The sequence below is a fragment of the Sander lucioperca genome, chromosome 11, assembly GCF_008315115.2.
Source record: "Sander lucioperca isolate FBNREF2018 chromosome 11, SLUC_FBN_1.2, whole genome shotgun sequence".
Lineage (NCBI taxonomy): Eukaryota > Metazoa > Chordata > Actinopteri > Perciformes > Percidae > Sander > Sander lucioperca.
Genome location: NC_050183.1, coordinates 37,534,579 through 37,548,827, shown reverse-complemented (window position 1 = coordinate 37,548,827; position 14,249 = coordinate 37,534,579). Strand labels below are relative to the sequence as shown.

Sequence of the window (14,249 nt, the reverse complement as noted above, 5' to 3'; positions counted from 1 at the left end):
GCGCGCGACAGGTTGGATGCGGTGACTGTAAAGAGGCCCTTATACCTCTTTCACACCAATGACCCAGGTCAGGGTTATCTGACCGGTGTTCAGCCCCTCTTTTGTCAATTCAAACCAGTCAACACGGGTTGATCCCTGGTCATGACAATTCAGATACTGACATAATTTGTCCCACCTCGGTTGTTAGCGACCCTTGTTGTGTGAAATTCACATTGAAATTGACCCATGTCCGTGAGCATGTAAACATGTTCTAGTAGAAACACAAAATAATGGACCTGAAAACAGTAAATAATAGGTCCCCTTTAATATTTTATTTTTATTTAAAAATATGCAGCTGGAGTCTTATTAGCTTGACAGTTTTCAAACTAGTGCTGCTGCAGCAGAGGAGCACATCGCACTACACCTAAACAGAACTAAAGTATGTGGTTAGGTGTTTTAATTCCGTCTTTATTCCTTTTAAGTTGGAAAACACTTTTGTTAATAAGAAAATGTAGAGGTGCTCAGGAATCTTTCACCAAACAAGTAGCACACAAAGTGTAAAGCATCACACCTTGAAAGGTAAAGCCCATTTTGTAGATTGAAAACTCAGACACATTCCTTTATGGCTAACAAACTCAGCGGGAGCCATTTGCAGAGGCCTCCCGGCCCCCTAGGTGTTCGGTTAATCAAAGAGATTGGTGCTGATTGGAGATGCAGTTGGTCCAGATACTTTCACCCTGATTAAGGAGGACAGATGGAGGTCAGAGGTACGAGACAACAAGACGACCAGCTCACACATCATCAGTTCATGACAAAGAACATATTGTGTGATTATAAGCACGTGAAATGTGCTTATTACTTGCATATATAACTATTTATATCAATTTAACAATGAAATTTAATCTAATTAAGATATGGTTAATTTTAAATTAGTTGTTTTACAGAATACACAATCCTATCCTCTGCAGACGGTTGATACTTGTTAGTATGCAAATCAAAAACCTGACACAAGCCCAGAGCAGTGTCAGCTATTAATAAACTGAATGGTGACAATTAATTGGTTTTGCAGTGATTGGTGGAATGAAACCCTATGGCCACATCCTTCATTAATCACACATAAAAGTAAAAGAAAAATAATTCAATTTCCACAGAAAAATTATGTTGGGTGCGATGGCAGATCTCTATATAGACAGTGATGAGTTTCCTCAGTAGTAAGCACTTAATTGAGATGTCAAACACTTGGAAAACATTGTCATATTGCACCGACACAGGTGTAAAGTTTCACAGTGAGTCAGCTCCATGAGGGGAAAGTTATTAAAGAGCTAATAAGGTATTGTGGGGGTTGTAAAATTCCTTTTGATGTAAGGCAGTCAATTTTGATACATTTTGAAACACGGATCTAGTCTTAAAAAGCTTTCCATTTTTTTTAAGGTTTCCTGTTTTTAAGGTGTTTAAAATTGCAGAATTTTGAAATGTTATGTCTCTTTAAAGGCCAATGTCACAATAATATGTATGTTTTCTGTGCCTTCAAGGAATGCTATTAGAAATCCACCTGTCAGGGATGTTGTCTTCCAGTAGGATGAATTTGTTTTTATGTGGTTTATCCTTGTTTTTTTTACATTTTTTTTATTATTCTGTTCAGTTAAAAAGTGACCAGTCAGTTTCTACATTGGCTCATATAATTACAGAACTGAATCTCCGGTCCAGTCCTCCCTTGAAGTTAAGTCTAGCTGACCGAAAATGTCAATCTGAACATGTCAGACCTTAAGATAAAATTCTGGTTCCAAGTGGTAGTGAGGATGAAAAACACTTTCATCCAATTAATGTGTTCTCTACGCCCCACAAGCCAGTCATGGTGAGTGCTGTGGATTCAAGCTACAGCCTGTCTTCACTGGGTAAATACGTATATCAACATGTCAATTATTGGGTAAGGAGTCTGAGTCATGAGATAAGAGGTCATCTGTCCCACCTTTGGCCCAGTTTTCTGCCATCTCTCTCTCAGTCTCTAGTGACATCAAACCTACTGTACCTGCCCTTTGAGAAATGGCTTTTCTAGACATTGGATCATAGCTTTTCAGGCACTGTCAGGGGAAATGTTTCACCGTGTGCTTTGAGTGGCTTTTTAATCATTAAAGCTTAATGAATCCACAGCATTTTCAGCCCACTGATCTCGTTTTGACTTTTTTAATTTTAAGGCAGAATTTTAAGGCAGTTTTAGTAATTATTCTAAACAGTTCCAATCAATTCCTGAAAGAAAACTTTGTTTAAAAAAGCTTTAAACATCCTTTGTAATATTTTACAAATTATCTATTGAGATCAAAACTGTACCCATCATCACTTTTCTACCCAGTTTTTGACAGCGTCAAACACACTTATTCATAATGGCATTGAGTACAGCCAGGCAAAGGATACACAATTCATCTTGACAGGCAATTTCAGCATACAATTCAAATCCATATACCAATAAAAAACATTATCACAAATAAGGAAAAGACATAAACACTGAATATAGGCTATATATGAAAAAACTGGAATAATTCAAACCAACAGCAGCCCCAGATAATTCCCTGCTCTACTTGTAGGAGGAGGACGATTTGGGCAATTCATGTAGGGATAATTCATTCCTTTCTTTTACATGTCATCAGCATGTGGTCGCAGCCTGGCAGAGCGGTGGGGATCCAAGGTCAGAGTAGCGATGTGACCCGTAATTGGGTCTACATGGAAATGACCCATCCTTTCTTCCTGACTGCTGTTTAGAGACATGGGCTCCAAACTGGACTGGTCTTGGTTCACTCCAAGCTTTTCCATCATGGCAGTAATGTCTTCAATTCCCCGGTCTCCTGGGGATTGCCGGTGCTGAGGCTCTGATTCGTCCTCAGCAGAGAATGGGGATTCAATGACATGCAGCACACGGGAAGCCTGTAGGTTCTGCAGGGACCGTGACTGGACTGTGTGAGAATAAGACACAGAAAAGATTAACAAGTTCAAGCCTCTGTGGACATGCAGCTCTGCGTATTTATTACCATGTTTTCCATATGCTGGCACTGTAGTAAAAAAGTTTGCGTCAGCTTGGTCAGTTTGCCTTAGTGTGTTGTGAGCACAACAAATATTAAAAAAGACATTACAGACACTAAAACACGTGTAACATCGCCTTTAGCACCCAGGGAAAGTGCAGCATTAACTGCTTTTTTGAAGCTGTCAAACAGCTTATGGTAACAAATTACATCTTGGTGCTCTGCAATGCATGACCTTGCCTCATAATAAAAAATTGACATTTTGGGGGTTTGTGCCAATAAATCTAATAATGGTAATGGTAATTCATCACAAGCTGTTGACAGAGCAATAGCTTAATAACTCTAATGATAATACATGGCCTTGGTTCTCTGTGCACTGGCTCTAACCTTTACATTTTGAGTAGAAAACCAAATCCTCAGACAGGCGGAGCTGGCTGTGAGGCTCTGCAGGTGAGAACCCTTCCAGCAGTGGGTGAGACTGCAGTTCTAACGGCTGCTCAGATGTGACGGAGAGGTGCTGGATTAGTAAACGAAAGCTGAACGTAACTCACCTCTGACAGGACTGAAGTCTCCTTGGCTGACCTGGGTGTCAGAGAAGGGCTTGAGGTTGGGGAACAGGATTAGTGAGAAGGACAGCAGAAGCACCTGAGAATGCGATTAAAAATACAAGCAATGGAGAAAAAAAGATTTAGATAAAGAAAGGTGCTTGCAAATGTGTTCTACACGGTGGTGGGATGTAATTAAGTACATTTACTCAAGTAGTGTACTTAATTACAAATTTGACGTACTTGTAGTTTACTTGAGTCTTTTCTTTTCATGCCACTTTCAACTTCTAATATTGTAATTTTTACTCCACTACATTAATCCGACAGCTTTAGTTACTAGTTACTTTACAAATTAAGATGTTTGCACACAAAACCCATGTAGTTTATAAAATAAGATGTTTTATTATAAATTAAACTACCCAAAAATAGAACAGCCTACAAGTACAGTGGACTTGATTGATTGACAGAACTGTTTTGATCGTTTTCAGTTTCTAAAATGTGAGTTTTTCTGCATTGAGTCCATTTACTTTTAATACTTCAAATACATTTTCCTGATGATACATACATTCTTTTACTTAAAGGAGAATTCCGGTCGATTTCAACACGTAGCTCTGTTGTTTGTAAATTTGGAGTGCTGTCAGTAGTGAGAAAAACGAAAACAATCAGTGTTGCCTACAGCGTGTTATCCTCCTGCTAGCGTTAGCACCCAGGAGGCTGGAACAGGGCAAGTTGTGAATCTGACTGCAGTAGATGTGAAAGAAATGCATACAAGTTTTGCTAATTCAGCTCTGTTTAGTTCCGGTGTTGAGACGGCAAGACTTAGGGACCGTCTACAAACTACAACACCGAAGAGAGATACAACAAAAATATTTATTAATTTAATGATTACATAAGGTAGTGTCTCCAAACTTACCTTAATTTATAACTTGTCTCCTGCTAGTTGTACTACAGCACTTACTTAAAAAAAATAAAAAGCATATGCCTATTTTTGAAAATATTTCTGTATCTCTTTTCGGTGTTGTACTTTGTAGATGGTCCCGAAGCACTCGTCTCGCTGTCTCAAAACCGGAACTAAACAGAGCTGAATTAGCACAACTTTCATGCATTTCTTTCACATCTACTGCAGTCAGATTCACTGTGTTCACTCGGAAGGAATCACTTCACATGGGTAGGCACTTGTAATGACATTCTGAACATGTTAAGATGCTAAAAGCACGTTTAAAAGTTGCCCTGTTTCAGCCTCCTGGCTGCAAACTGTAGCAGGAGGATAACACGGTGTAGGCAACACCGATTGTTTTCGTTTTTCTCCCTACTGACAGCCCTCCAAATTTACAAACAACAGAGCTACGTGTTGAAATCGACCAGAATTCTCCTTTAAGTAACATTTTCAATTCAGAGCTTTTACTTGTAACAGATTATTTGTACAGTGTGGTAGTGTAGTGTAGTACTTTTACTTAAGTAAAGGATCTGAATACTTCTTCCACCACTGGTTCTACATTGTTGAACATTGTATGGCTAGTGGTTTGGATATTCCCCTTCTGTGAATAGGCTTTCTATGCAACGCTCACAGGAAACAGTGCACTGTGCTTTTCTTGCAAAGCAAAGAATTCTGTGACTGGGAACCGAGACTTGCAAAGTTAAATTTTTAAAATTCTTCTCCACTCGTGTTGCCTATGGTCTTGCACTTTATACCATTGGAGTGATCAAAGGCAATAAATGGCTTCTGTACAGACAGGGGAATAGGCGATTGTGCCTTTTATCTGTCCTTTGTGCTGTTGCGTTCATTGTGCACATATCTAGATTGGCCTTTCTCGATGGTTAATCCCGCTATAACAGTTCTTGCTATTTGGTTTGCTATGAGGTGATTTATTTTTTTAACAATTAGTCATATGGACTGGGTTTGCTAATCTGACTGAAACACACAGAGGACGTCCGTACCAGTACACATGTCCCAGTCTGGGCTGGCTTGTTAGATGTATTCATGACCATAGCCTGCAGTCTGCGCAACTGTTCCATTAGTGACCTGCGGAGAGGATTGGGAAAAAGAAAATGCAAAGAGAAAAGAAAAAAGAAAAGAATAAAAATGGAAAAGACAGACAAAATAATTGGATTAGCAAGGGTATGAGGGAACAGGAGGGAGACGCTAAAGGCAGTTTCTGAGTGGAAGAAATGTTATGGTCAGGAAACAGAAAGACAAGTCCTATTTTAAAGTCTCTCACATGTTGCATTTCTGCAGCTGGGACACCTTCCTCTGCAGCTCGTGGTTTTGTGCATTGCAGGCAGCCATCCTGGAGGAGATAGTACACAGTATATACAGTTTGTATGTATATTAAGCAATATATATTTTGAAAGCAAGGGAAGGCAACAAGTTCAGGGAGAGTTTTATTGCCTCTCTCATTCAGGAAGTGATATAAATACAAATGATTTTGCACATCTAGTGCAGTCCAATGTTTACAAATTGCATCCACTTTGCATTACTGACACATAAAACAGTTCCATATGTCTTAGATTAGTTTCCCCCGCTGTTCAGCATCTAACTCTCAATACTCACATGTATGTCCCTGTTCACAAATGATAACATATTGATGATAGAATGGATTGCATATCTGAAGCAAGTTTCGGATCTCTGCAAACTGAAAAATAGTTTCAGCCCATAATAGAGAGAGACAGCAAATATGAGGAGCGAGGTTAACAACCTATGACAAAGGTCAAAATCAAACCAGGGAGTCATGGTTACATGACTCAGCTGGCACATCAGGATGCCCAGGGTGACTTTCATAATGTACTAAAATTAACCTACCAAGGGCATTTAAAGTTTGCTTCAGAAAATGGTTAGCATATTGAATATGTTATCATCTTTTCTCTTGTTACTCTTGCATAAATGTGATTTTTACCTGCTCTCCAGCCCGTCAATATACTCCTTCTTCTTCTTCCTGCTTTCCTGAGCAGACTGCTTATTGCGAATCTTTCTGCGTATTTTCTTCAGAATCCTTTCTTCGAACTAGATTGACAGAGGAATTTTCACTTTGAGCCTCTACGATAATTGTAATAATTATTTTCTTTGTGGACGTGTTGTAAAAGCAGTTTACCTTTGTCAGAGGTAATTGGCTGGGCAGATTCACCCCTTCCTTTGCCAAAAGTTTCTTCTCATCTTCATTGAGAATCAACTCTTGAATGGACTGTTGGGATGGGTGTGGGGCCTAGTGGTGGGATATGAATACTAATATTTAAAACATAATCTCTGCTGTGTGATTAAATTTTCTCTCTGCCCCCAAACCTCCTCTTCTTCCTCCTCTCCCCTAGAGCTTCACAGGAAGTAGTAAAATGAGCGCAGACTATCAGGCCACCTTCATCACTTTAATTTCATGGCTACCTCAAAGCAATTATGGTGTGAGAATCTGCATTGCATTCTGCCACTCTCTCCTTCATCTTATTAAACTGGGCTGCAAAGATGAGACCAACACCCGGAGTGGGCTAAAACCCACACCACTGCACACCCTCAAGTTTTTAGGAGCACAAACACATTATTCTGCTTGTGGTGATCTTGTGTGTTCACTTGATAACATCCACTTTTAGGAATAGTTTCTTTGAGAATGAAATAATTGTGACACATTTTGTTTAATAGGGTGCAACATGGGGCGGCACAGTACAGTGGTGCAGTGTAAGCGCTGTAATGATGGTGCAACATAATACTTTCTCTTCACAAAATGCAATTACTAATCTCTCTACACTTTAAGGTGTACTAAAACTAAAAAAAGACGAAGGAACTAATAAATTATGAAGAAAAATGTAAAACTTAAATGTTTCTGTGTATTCCTCCTATCTGTGTCAGCATACAAACCTGAGTGCTGCTGAGAAGGTTTGGCATTATCAGCAAACCTTTCTTTAAATAAACGTTTTAAAATAGATATTTTATTTGCATTTCCAAAAGGCTTCACCCCTATGGGAACCCATCATTTCAGAAAGTGTAGTCAGTCACACACACACACACACACACACACACACACACACACACACACACACACACACACACGCACGCACACACGCACACACACACACACAAAAGATAAACAACAGGCCTGTATATGACTCAAGCAGCCAAAGGAAGATAGGCCTATACAAACACCCATACGACGCTATCACTCTCCCACCTACTGCTACTGTACCACCCCCACCATCACAAACTCCCATCACAACAAGGATACACTTACGGGCTCCGGAGTGCCAGACAGAAGCAGATCCTTAACTGTTAGCGGGAAGCCGGACGACAGCTGCGGCCTATGTACATCAGAAGGAAATTGTGTAATCTTCATCCTGCCAGTTGGTAATCCAGGCTCCCAGACATCTGCATCCACACAGACACACGCATACACATAAAGCACATGCAAACAAAGACCACGAGAAATTACATTTGGAGCCTAAATGTTAGCAAATACCAATTAGGTATTTGATCATTCCAATACTCTTGTACACAGTCACAAATAATCCTACTTTATCTTCTGTGACACAGGAGAACCAGGTTTCATGTAGATATTGTGACAAAAACAATTTGTTTTTGTCATTGATCATTCTCTGCTCACGCCAGAGGCTAGAAACACTATTTACTGTAATATAGTGTAATCAGAATTAAATGATGATGTTATTATCTGATTAAAACAAATTAGCAAACATTTTGATAATCAATTAACTGTCATTTGATGGAAAATAGCAAAAATTCACAGGCTCTGAAATGTGAACATTTTCTGTTTTTCTTACTTCTCTATGATTGAATGTCTTTGGGTTTTGGACTGTTGGTCAGATGAAACAAGACATTTGACGACATCTCTTTCGACTCTAACTTGTAACAAGCATTTTTCCCAACTTGCTGACAATTTACAGACGAAACAAGAAATCAATTAAACAAGAAAAAAAACCTTCGGATTAATGAATAAATAACATCATTGTTATTTGCAGCATTAGATGCTATAAAGTGTTCCATTATATAAAAAAAGAAAATGATGTAGATATTTGTGACTCACTGAGGTCAATGGAGACATTGGCTTCGAGTTCTGCCTTGGTTTGTGGTCTCTTGCTGAAATACTGGGCGTCCCCAGGGGGGCTCTCGGGGCGCTGAGGGCTGTCCATCTGGTCTGAGGGAGGGTCTTCACTGATCCCACTGTCACTGGGAGAAGGGGACCAGAGAGGCGAGCCTGACACAGAATCACTTCCACTCAGGAGGGCGTTGAGGAAGTCATCGTCTGCCTGTTCGGCGGGCTGCAGCATCTGCTGGATGAAAAACCCCTAAGTGCTATCATTATTCTGTCTGAGATGACAACGTGGCGAGAGACAGGACAGTCTTTTAAAAACAGACAAAGACCTACAGAGCATGTCAAAAAGGAACTATACAATACACTCGCAAAGCAAACAGCTATTTGTCTCATGTATGAGTGACATTGGAGATCCCACAGTCTCACGCACATTTGGGTCCTGGACTGGCCAGGTGTGATGGTTGCCATGGCGTCCTGTTTCCTCATGACGGAGAATCCCATCATTTTGATCAAACAGCCAATCGAGAAGCTCAATGCCATCCCAACCCTGAAAAGAGATCATGACATTTAATGATTTAATGTCTTTCGTGCTTTTAGAAGCAAAGATAACAACAATATAAAGGTTTCAGGTTTCCCTGAGCACACTGTACAGTACAACATGTTCACCCAATCTGCCTCGATATCTGTCAGTCTTTGTAACCATTATACTGTGATAATTATGTCCTTTCAATGGTATTGTAAAGCAGGCATTTCTCTGTAGATTTAAGATTTTGAAGTGTGGTTTGAATTTGCTTTCAAGGATGAACTTTGTCTTGCGGACTTCCCCCAATCACTTATAACTGGCAAACTACAATGCAAGGAAAAGGTTAATATTTGGTAATTTACCTGTTCTGGGTAGTGCTCCATAGCTCCCTTGCTTGGGTGGAACACCGAAAAAAGCCCCCCAAGAAAACAGAGATCCAGCAAAAATATCCAATTTACTTTGTTGTTGAGTAGTTTTGTCTCTATTCCTAAATAGCTTCTACTGTATCTCTCAGCTCTTCTTCTCTGGTCCAAAGTTTAAACTCCAACCTAGCACACCCAGCCAACTATAGCTTGCTTTGTCCCCATTGGCTACAAGGAGATATAATCTGAGTGGAAGCCAAGAGTACACAAATAAGGAACTTCACAAGTTGGTCTATCTGGAGACGGAGGACATTAAGTCTCCAGTAATATGTAAAACACCATGAGGGTCAAAGTCTGTTCTATCTTTTCCTCTTATTTTTTTGATAGCTTATTGACTGAAGGAAAGCTCTGACCTTTGGCATATATTTATAACACAAGCGGCATACAATGGCCAGGGTCTAAAAAACAAAAGTCACACTGGTTTTGAAAATATTGTACAATAAAAGCATTTCAACCGATTTGTAACACCACTGTTTATTAGGTTACACACACTTATGTGTGTGGCTCAAATCATATTAGTTAAAAAAATGTTACATTTAGTCTTTTTGTAAAGTAAATAAACAATGAAATAATTACACAGTTTGCATATTGGCATGTTATGACAGTTCTTGAGGAAACTGTTTATTAAGGGAATCATTTATTTGTAGAATAAGTGTGACTATTTAGAAGTGACCTGGGGCCTCTTAAAGCTCTATTCAGCCTCTAAGGTGGCTTAAAAAAAAAAAGTGTACTGCAAAGTAGTAGATGAAAACAAACACTTTCTCCCTTCTCTTTATGTTCTCTTTATAAACAATGTAATTTGTTTGAGGCTATAATTATTTTTTTCAGAGTGTACCTCAACAAGTACACATCATAGAGGAAACCTGAAAGCACAAAAACATCCATATCAGCGATGTCGTTATAGATGTAGGACGCTAACATTTTTTCATGTTGACGTCGATGCAGACTGAAACAAAGAAGACAAAACAGACAAAATAGAACAAGACAACATACAAAAAGAGGAGCAGCAGTGTGTTCTGAGGATAGAGCTTTATTTATTTATTTTTATTAGCTAATGCAGTTTTCATGTACAGAATGTATGTTGGCCATCAACAGATTTGTCACCACCTGAAAAGATTTACATTTTTGTATTTATACATTTTTCTTTTAAATGTTTGTTGCGAATATGCACACGAAAAGGCAGATTTTTAATTTTTTTTTTTAATTTTTTTTAAATCAGTCAAACCATTCTTTTAAATCCCAGAGCTTCTCACCAGTATGAAACTCCCTTCACCAGCGTGACCACCATAAATCAATTGTAGGAGTGCTGTAATAGTTTTAGCGACAAGATCAAAATCTTTATGATCTTCTTGCCTGTGCAGCACAAAGTATGTCAGAATCACTACTTCTTACCAAAATCTATCCCTCTCATTCTCTCTGAGCTCATTGCCATGTAGAAAGGTAGGATGAGGTCACCGCCTGTAATCATCATTTGATCAGTCATGTGATCATTAGATCAGAGTTACTGATGTCATGCATTGTAGTTAGAGATAAGTTTATCTGACTTGGCGGCATGGATCTGCTATTGGGAAGGCTCCCTGCTGCAGCAGCACAGCATATCACATGATAAATAACGTGAGGAGGGAGCATAGCTAACAATTGTCCCGTATGCGTATGCAGTACAACCACAGCAGGGAGGATAAAAAGGAGCGGAGCCAGAGGAGGTGGAGGATGTGGTGGAGGAGGCGTGATCGCTGAGATTTGTCTGGTATGATAAGGTAGCTGTCAGCTGACACAGCACACAGTCAGTGCGTCTTGCCGGGTCTAGTCTATTGGGTTTTCATAAAAGAAGCATTATGTAATTGTTATTGCTTCATTATCTGATGGAGGAAGGTTCCAAAGGGCAAAAGCTCTATAATTACTCCTCCAAGCTGTTTTTGAAAGCGTTAGCTCTGTGAAAAGCAGCTCTGTGTGAGGAAACTTTCGATACAAACACAGAGTGAATTTCATGGTCCCTGGTCATTAACAGCATTGTCAGACAGAGACAGATGTGTTTCCTGTGCCACCACCAGTGTGTCTTCTTCCCACTTATTTCTCACTGTTTGTCACTGACTCCCCGTGTGCTCACTCCAGGAGTCTCACTCATGCTGTGATAGACTTTTGATTACTCAAAGAGAGGTATTTGTTTTAAAGAAAAATATGTTGTATATTATTCATGAAATGCTGTACTAAATATAAAAGAAATGAAGGCTTTTGCTATGCTAGCGACACGACTCCAGGAATGGCAACAATCGGCTTTCATTTTGGCCAGAAAGAAATATATTCCTATTCATCCTCATACCTAAACAACATAATAGGTCAATTTCACTCTCAAAACAACACATACGACCGTTATATTTACTGCTGCATGGTGGTGGTTTAATCATGTGACCGTATTCATGTGACCGTTCTATTTAATGTAACGGGCGCATAGACATGTAGTAAACATTGTGAAACAGAACTAGTTGTGTTTAGGCAACAAAAATACTTAGGCTTAGTAATACATCAGGGATTGGCTTAAATTGAGTCAAGTAAAACTACTAAAATGGGAACTATCCATGGTCCTTAAAACTTTGGTTAATTTCAACAACAACAACAGTTGACTTTTTGTTTCATACAGGGCACAAACCCCGGTCTCCTGAAAAATATGGTAATAAGCCTCGGAAAACGACACCGTACTGAGATTTACCAAATGTCAATCATTACAGTAAATGCCAGTCTAACAAGAGCTGTAACACTGCTAGACCCCACAGGTGGCATGCATAATTTAAAATAAAAACCCCACAAAACACTAATTTCCCCTGAAATGTAACTAATGTGAATCCCCACCCTAATAGAAAATGGAATATAATCTGGCTATGGCACTATAGCTTGGCTGACAGATGTGACATTTGGTGGCTGTCTAGATACATGAATATTGTAATTGGTCTAGTGGCATCTTCTCAACTAAAACCACTTTTACTGAACTTGAACATGGGTATGTTTAACTCATATAGATTGTCATTGGTACATGTTGAATTATGAGCGTACTGTGTTGCTACATCAGTACTGGTGCTTGTATCTCGGTTTACAACCATTAGAAAAGCTTTTATCATACAATTTATTCACACAATGTGTTGTCTCTTTCATTCTAAACTGTTCTAAAAAAGGATCTTGAGGAAGCATTTAGCTTTCACATATTGCTATATGCCTTTTATCAAGGATTTGTTTGCCCTTGAAGTCAAATAAAAGAGGGAAACAATTCTGTTGAACATATACCACAGAGGCAGCTAATACTGCCTCTACCAAGCATACAAAGTACCATTCAAGGTCTGGGTCTGAGAGTCTATTAGCATATCAGATCAGCAATGTGACAATAGGCTCATTTGCATTTACTCCCTTGGGTGAGTTAAGGTCAACATCAAGGCTGTGTGAATAACTCTGATCTGAAATCTGTATGATGTCATGTTTTTTTTAAGAGAGACCGTTGTCGGAGGCTTTACACGTGGGAGAAAGAAGAAAAAGACATTTTTTGATACAGCAAAAAAAAAACAAACAGCTGCAGGAATCACTGACAAGAAGTTTCTAGGACCTTATGTTACTAAGCACTACTTGCCAGTAGCACTGATTACATTAGTCAATCATTTGATCAACAGATAATTAATCAAAGACAAATCGTTTAATTGTTAAAACTACTAGTTTACTATCAAGTAAAGGTAGCAAAGCTTTGCTGGTTTAAACTTTCCAAATATGCTATTTGTTTTTATATGATCATCTTTTATATAAATCTCATTTGCAGTTTGAATCACTTTGGGATCTGGTAATGAGTGATGAGCATTTGTCATAATATGAGGCAAATGTATGGACTGCATAATTCTCAAATGATAAAAGTTCAAAACATTGACAGAAAAGCACCGTCAAGAAATGACATGAGAAATAACAGCTACTAAAGTAGAATCTAAACCATGAGTTGGGACTTTAGCTCTCTTTAACAAGAGCTCGTCTTTCACAAACTATAATCCACAGCCTTGTGTTTGTCTACCACTACACATTCACTGGGATGGGTTTCATGCAGATGCGCTTGGGTTGCTAGTTTCGGGTGGCATTAAACAGTATCAGCTTGCACAATCACGATTAATGACAAGATAGTGATTGTGTGGTCCGTGTACCGACCATATAAACTGCTCATATCACAAAACGTATCACAGTTTATAGCAGTATATCAGTGAAGTTTGAGTTCACCATGGAGATGCATCAGCCTCTGGGCAAAAGAAATCACATTTACTTGAGCATAAACAACTCCAGCACAGTAATCCAATGGGAACACATCATTATAAAAATCATTAAAAAAAATTGCGATGCCCATTCTACACCTTCAAATTGCTTTATTTATTTAGCTTTATTTGTTTTGTTTTTAAGTGGCTTATTTGTTAAATTCCATTTTATGCGTAGGAAAAAAAAGAAATTGTGGAATGCAACAACATAGCTTTTATAGATTCTTCCTGGATATTAAGAAGATGTCAGGGGAACAGGGAATGGAGGACCCAAATGCAGTAAAAATTAGGATAATAGAATTTAATGACAAAAACTTACAAAAAATGTCCAGAGGTTGGCAGGCAAGCAAACGCAAAAGTAGTCCCAAAAATTATGCAGAACACAAAGAACATCAAAACAAGGCACACAGACAGAACATAACATAATATTCCAACAAAGGACAAGGAAAACACAGAGATTATATACAC

The 14,249-nt window shown here is 38.9% G+C and overlaps 1 protein-coding gene across 2 annotated transcripts; it reads right to left on the bottom strand.

Annotated features, from left to right (window-relative positions):
- Positions 1-2,179: 2,179 nt before the first annotated feature.
- On the bottom strand, positions 2,180-9,751 carry creb3l3a (cAMP responsive element binding protein 3-like 3a). 2 transcript variants are annotated; one of them, XM_031318440.2, is made up of 10 exons: positions 9,451-9,751; positions 8,996-9,112; positions 8,557-8,803; positions 7,750-7,883; positions 6,628-6,738; positions 6,433-6,539; positions 5,758-5,826; positions 5,477-5,561; positions 3,545-3,638; positions 2,180-2,927 (listed from the first exon to the last, which is right to left on the bottom strand). In XM_031318440.2, exons 1-10 carry the CDS (start codon positions 9,469-9,471, stop codon positions 2,611-2,613), a joined length of 1,302 nt encoding a protein of 433 aa, XP_031174300.1. In that variant the 5' UTR covers positions 9,472-9,751; the 3' UTR covers positions 2,180-2,610. The 2 variants fall into 2 exon arrangements, with proteins under 2 accessions (XP_031174300.1, XP_031174301.1); XM_031318441.2 differs by having other exon boundaries at positions 8,557-8,800; positions 9,451-9,749.
- Positions 9,752-14,249: the final 4,498 nt, after the last annotated feature.

Bases quoted from the DNA above. Each gene is read 5' to 3' on its own strand.
- creb3l3a (XM_031318440.2), bottom strand. From the start codon at position 9,471: ATGGAGCACTACCCAGAACAG. The intron at 7,884-8,556 runs GTGAGTCACAAA...GTGTGGATGCAG, and splicing joins CAATGTCTCCATTGACCTCA to ATGTCTGGGAGCCTGGATTA. The intron at 6,540-6,627 runs GTAAACTGCTTT...CTGTCAATCTAG, and splicing joins GCCAATTACCTCTGACAAAG to TTCGAAGAAAGGATTCTGAA.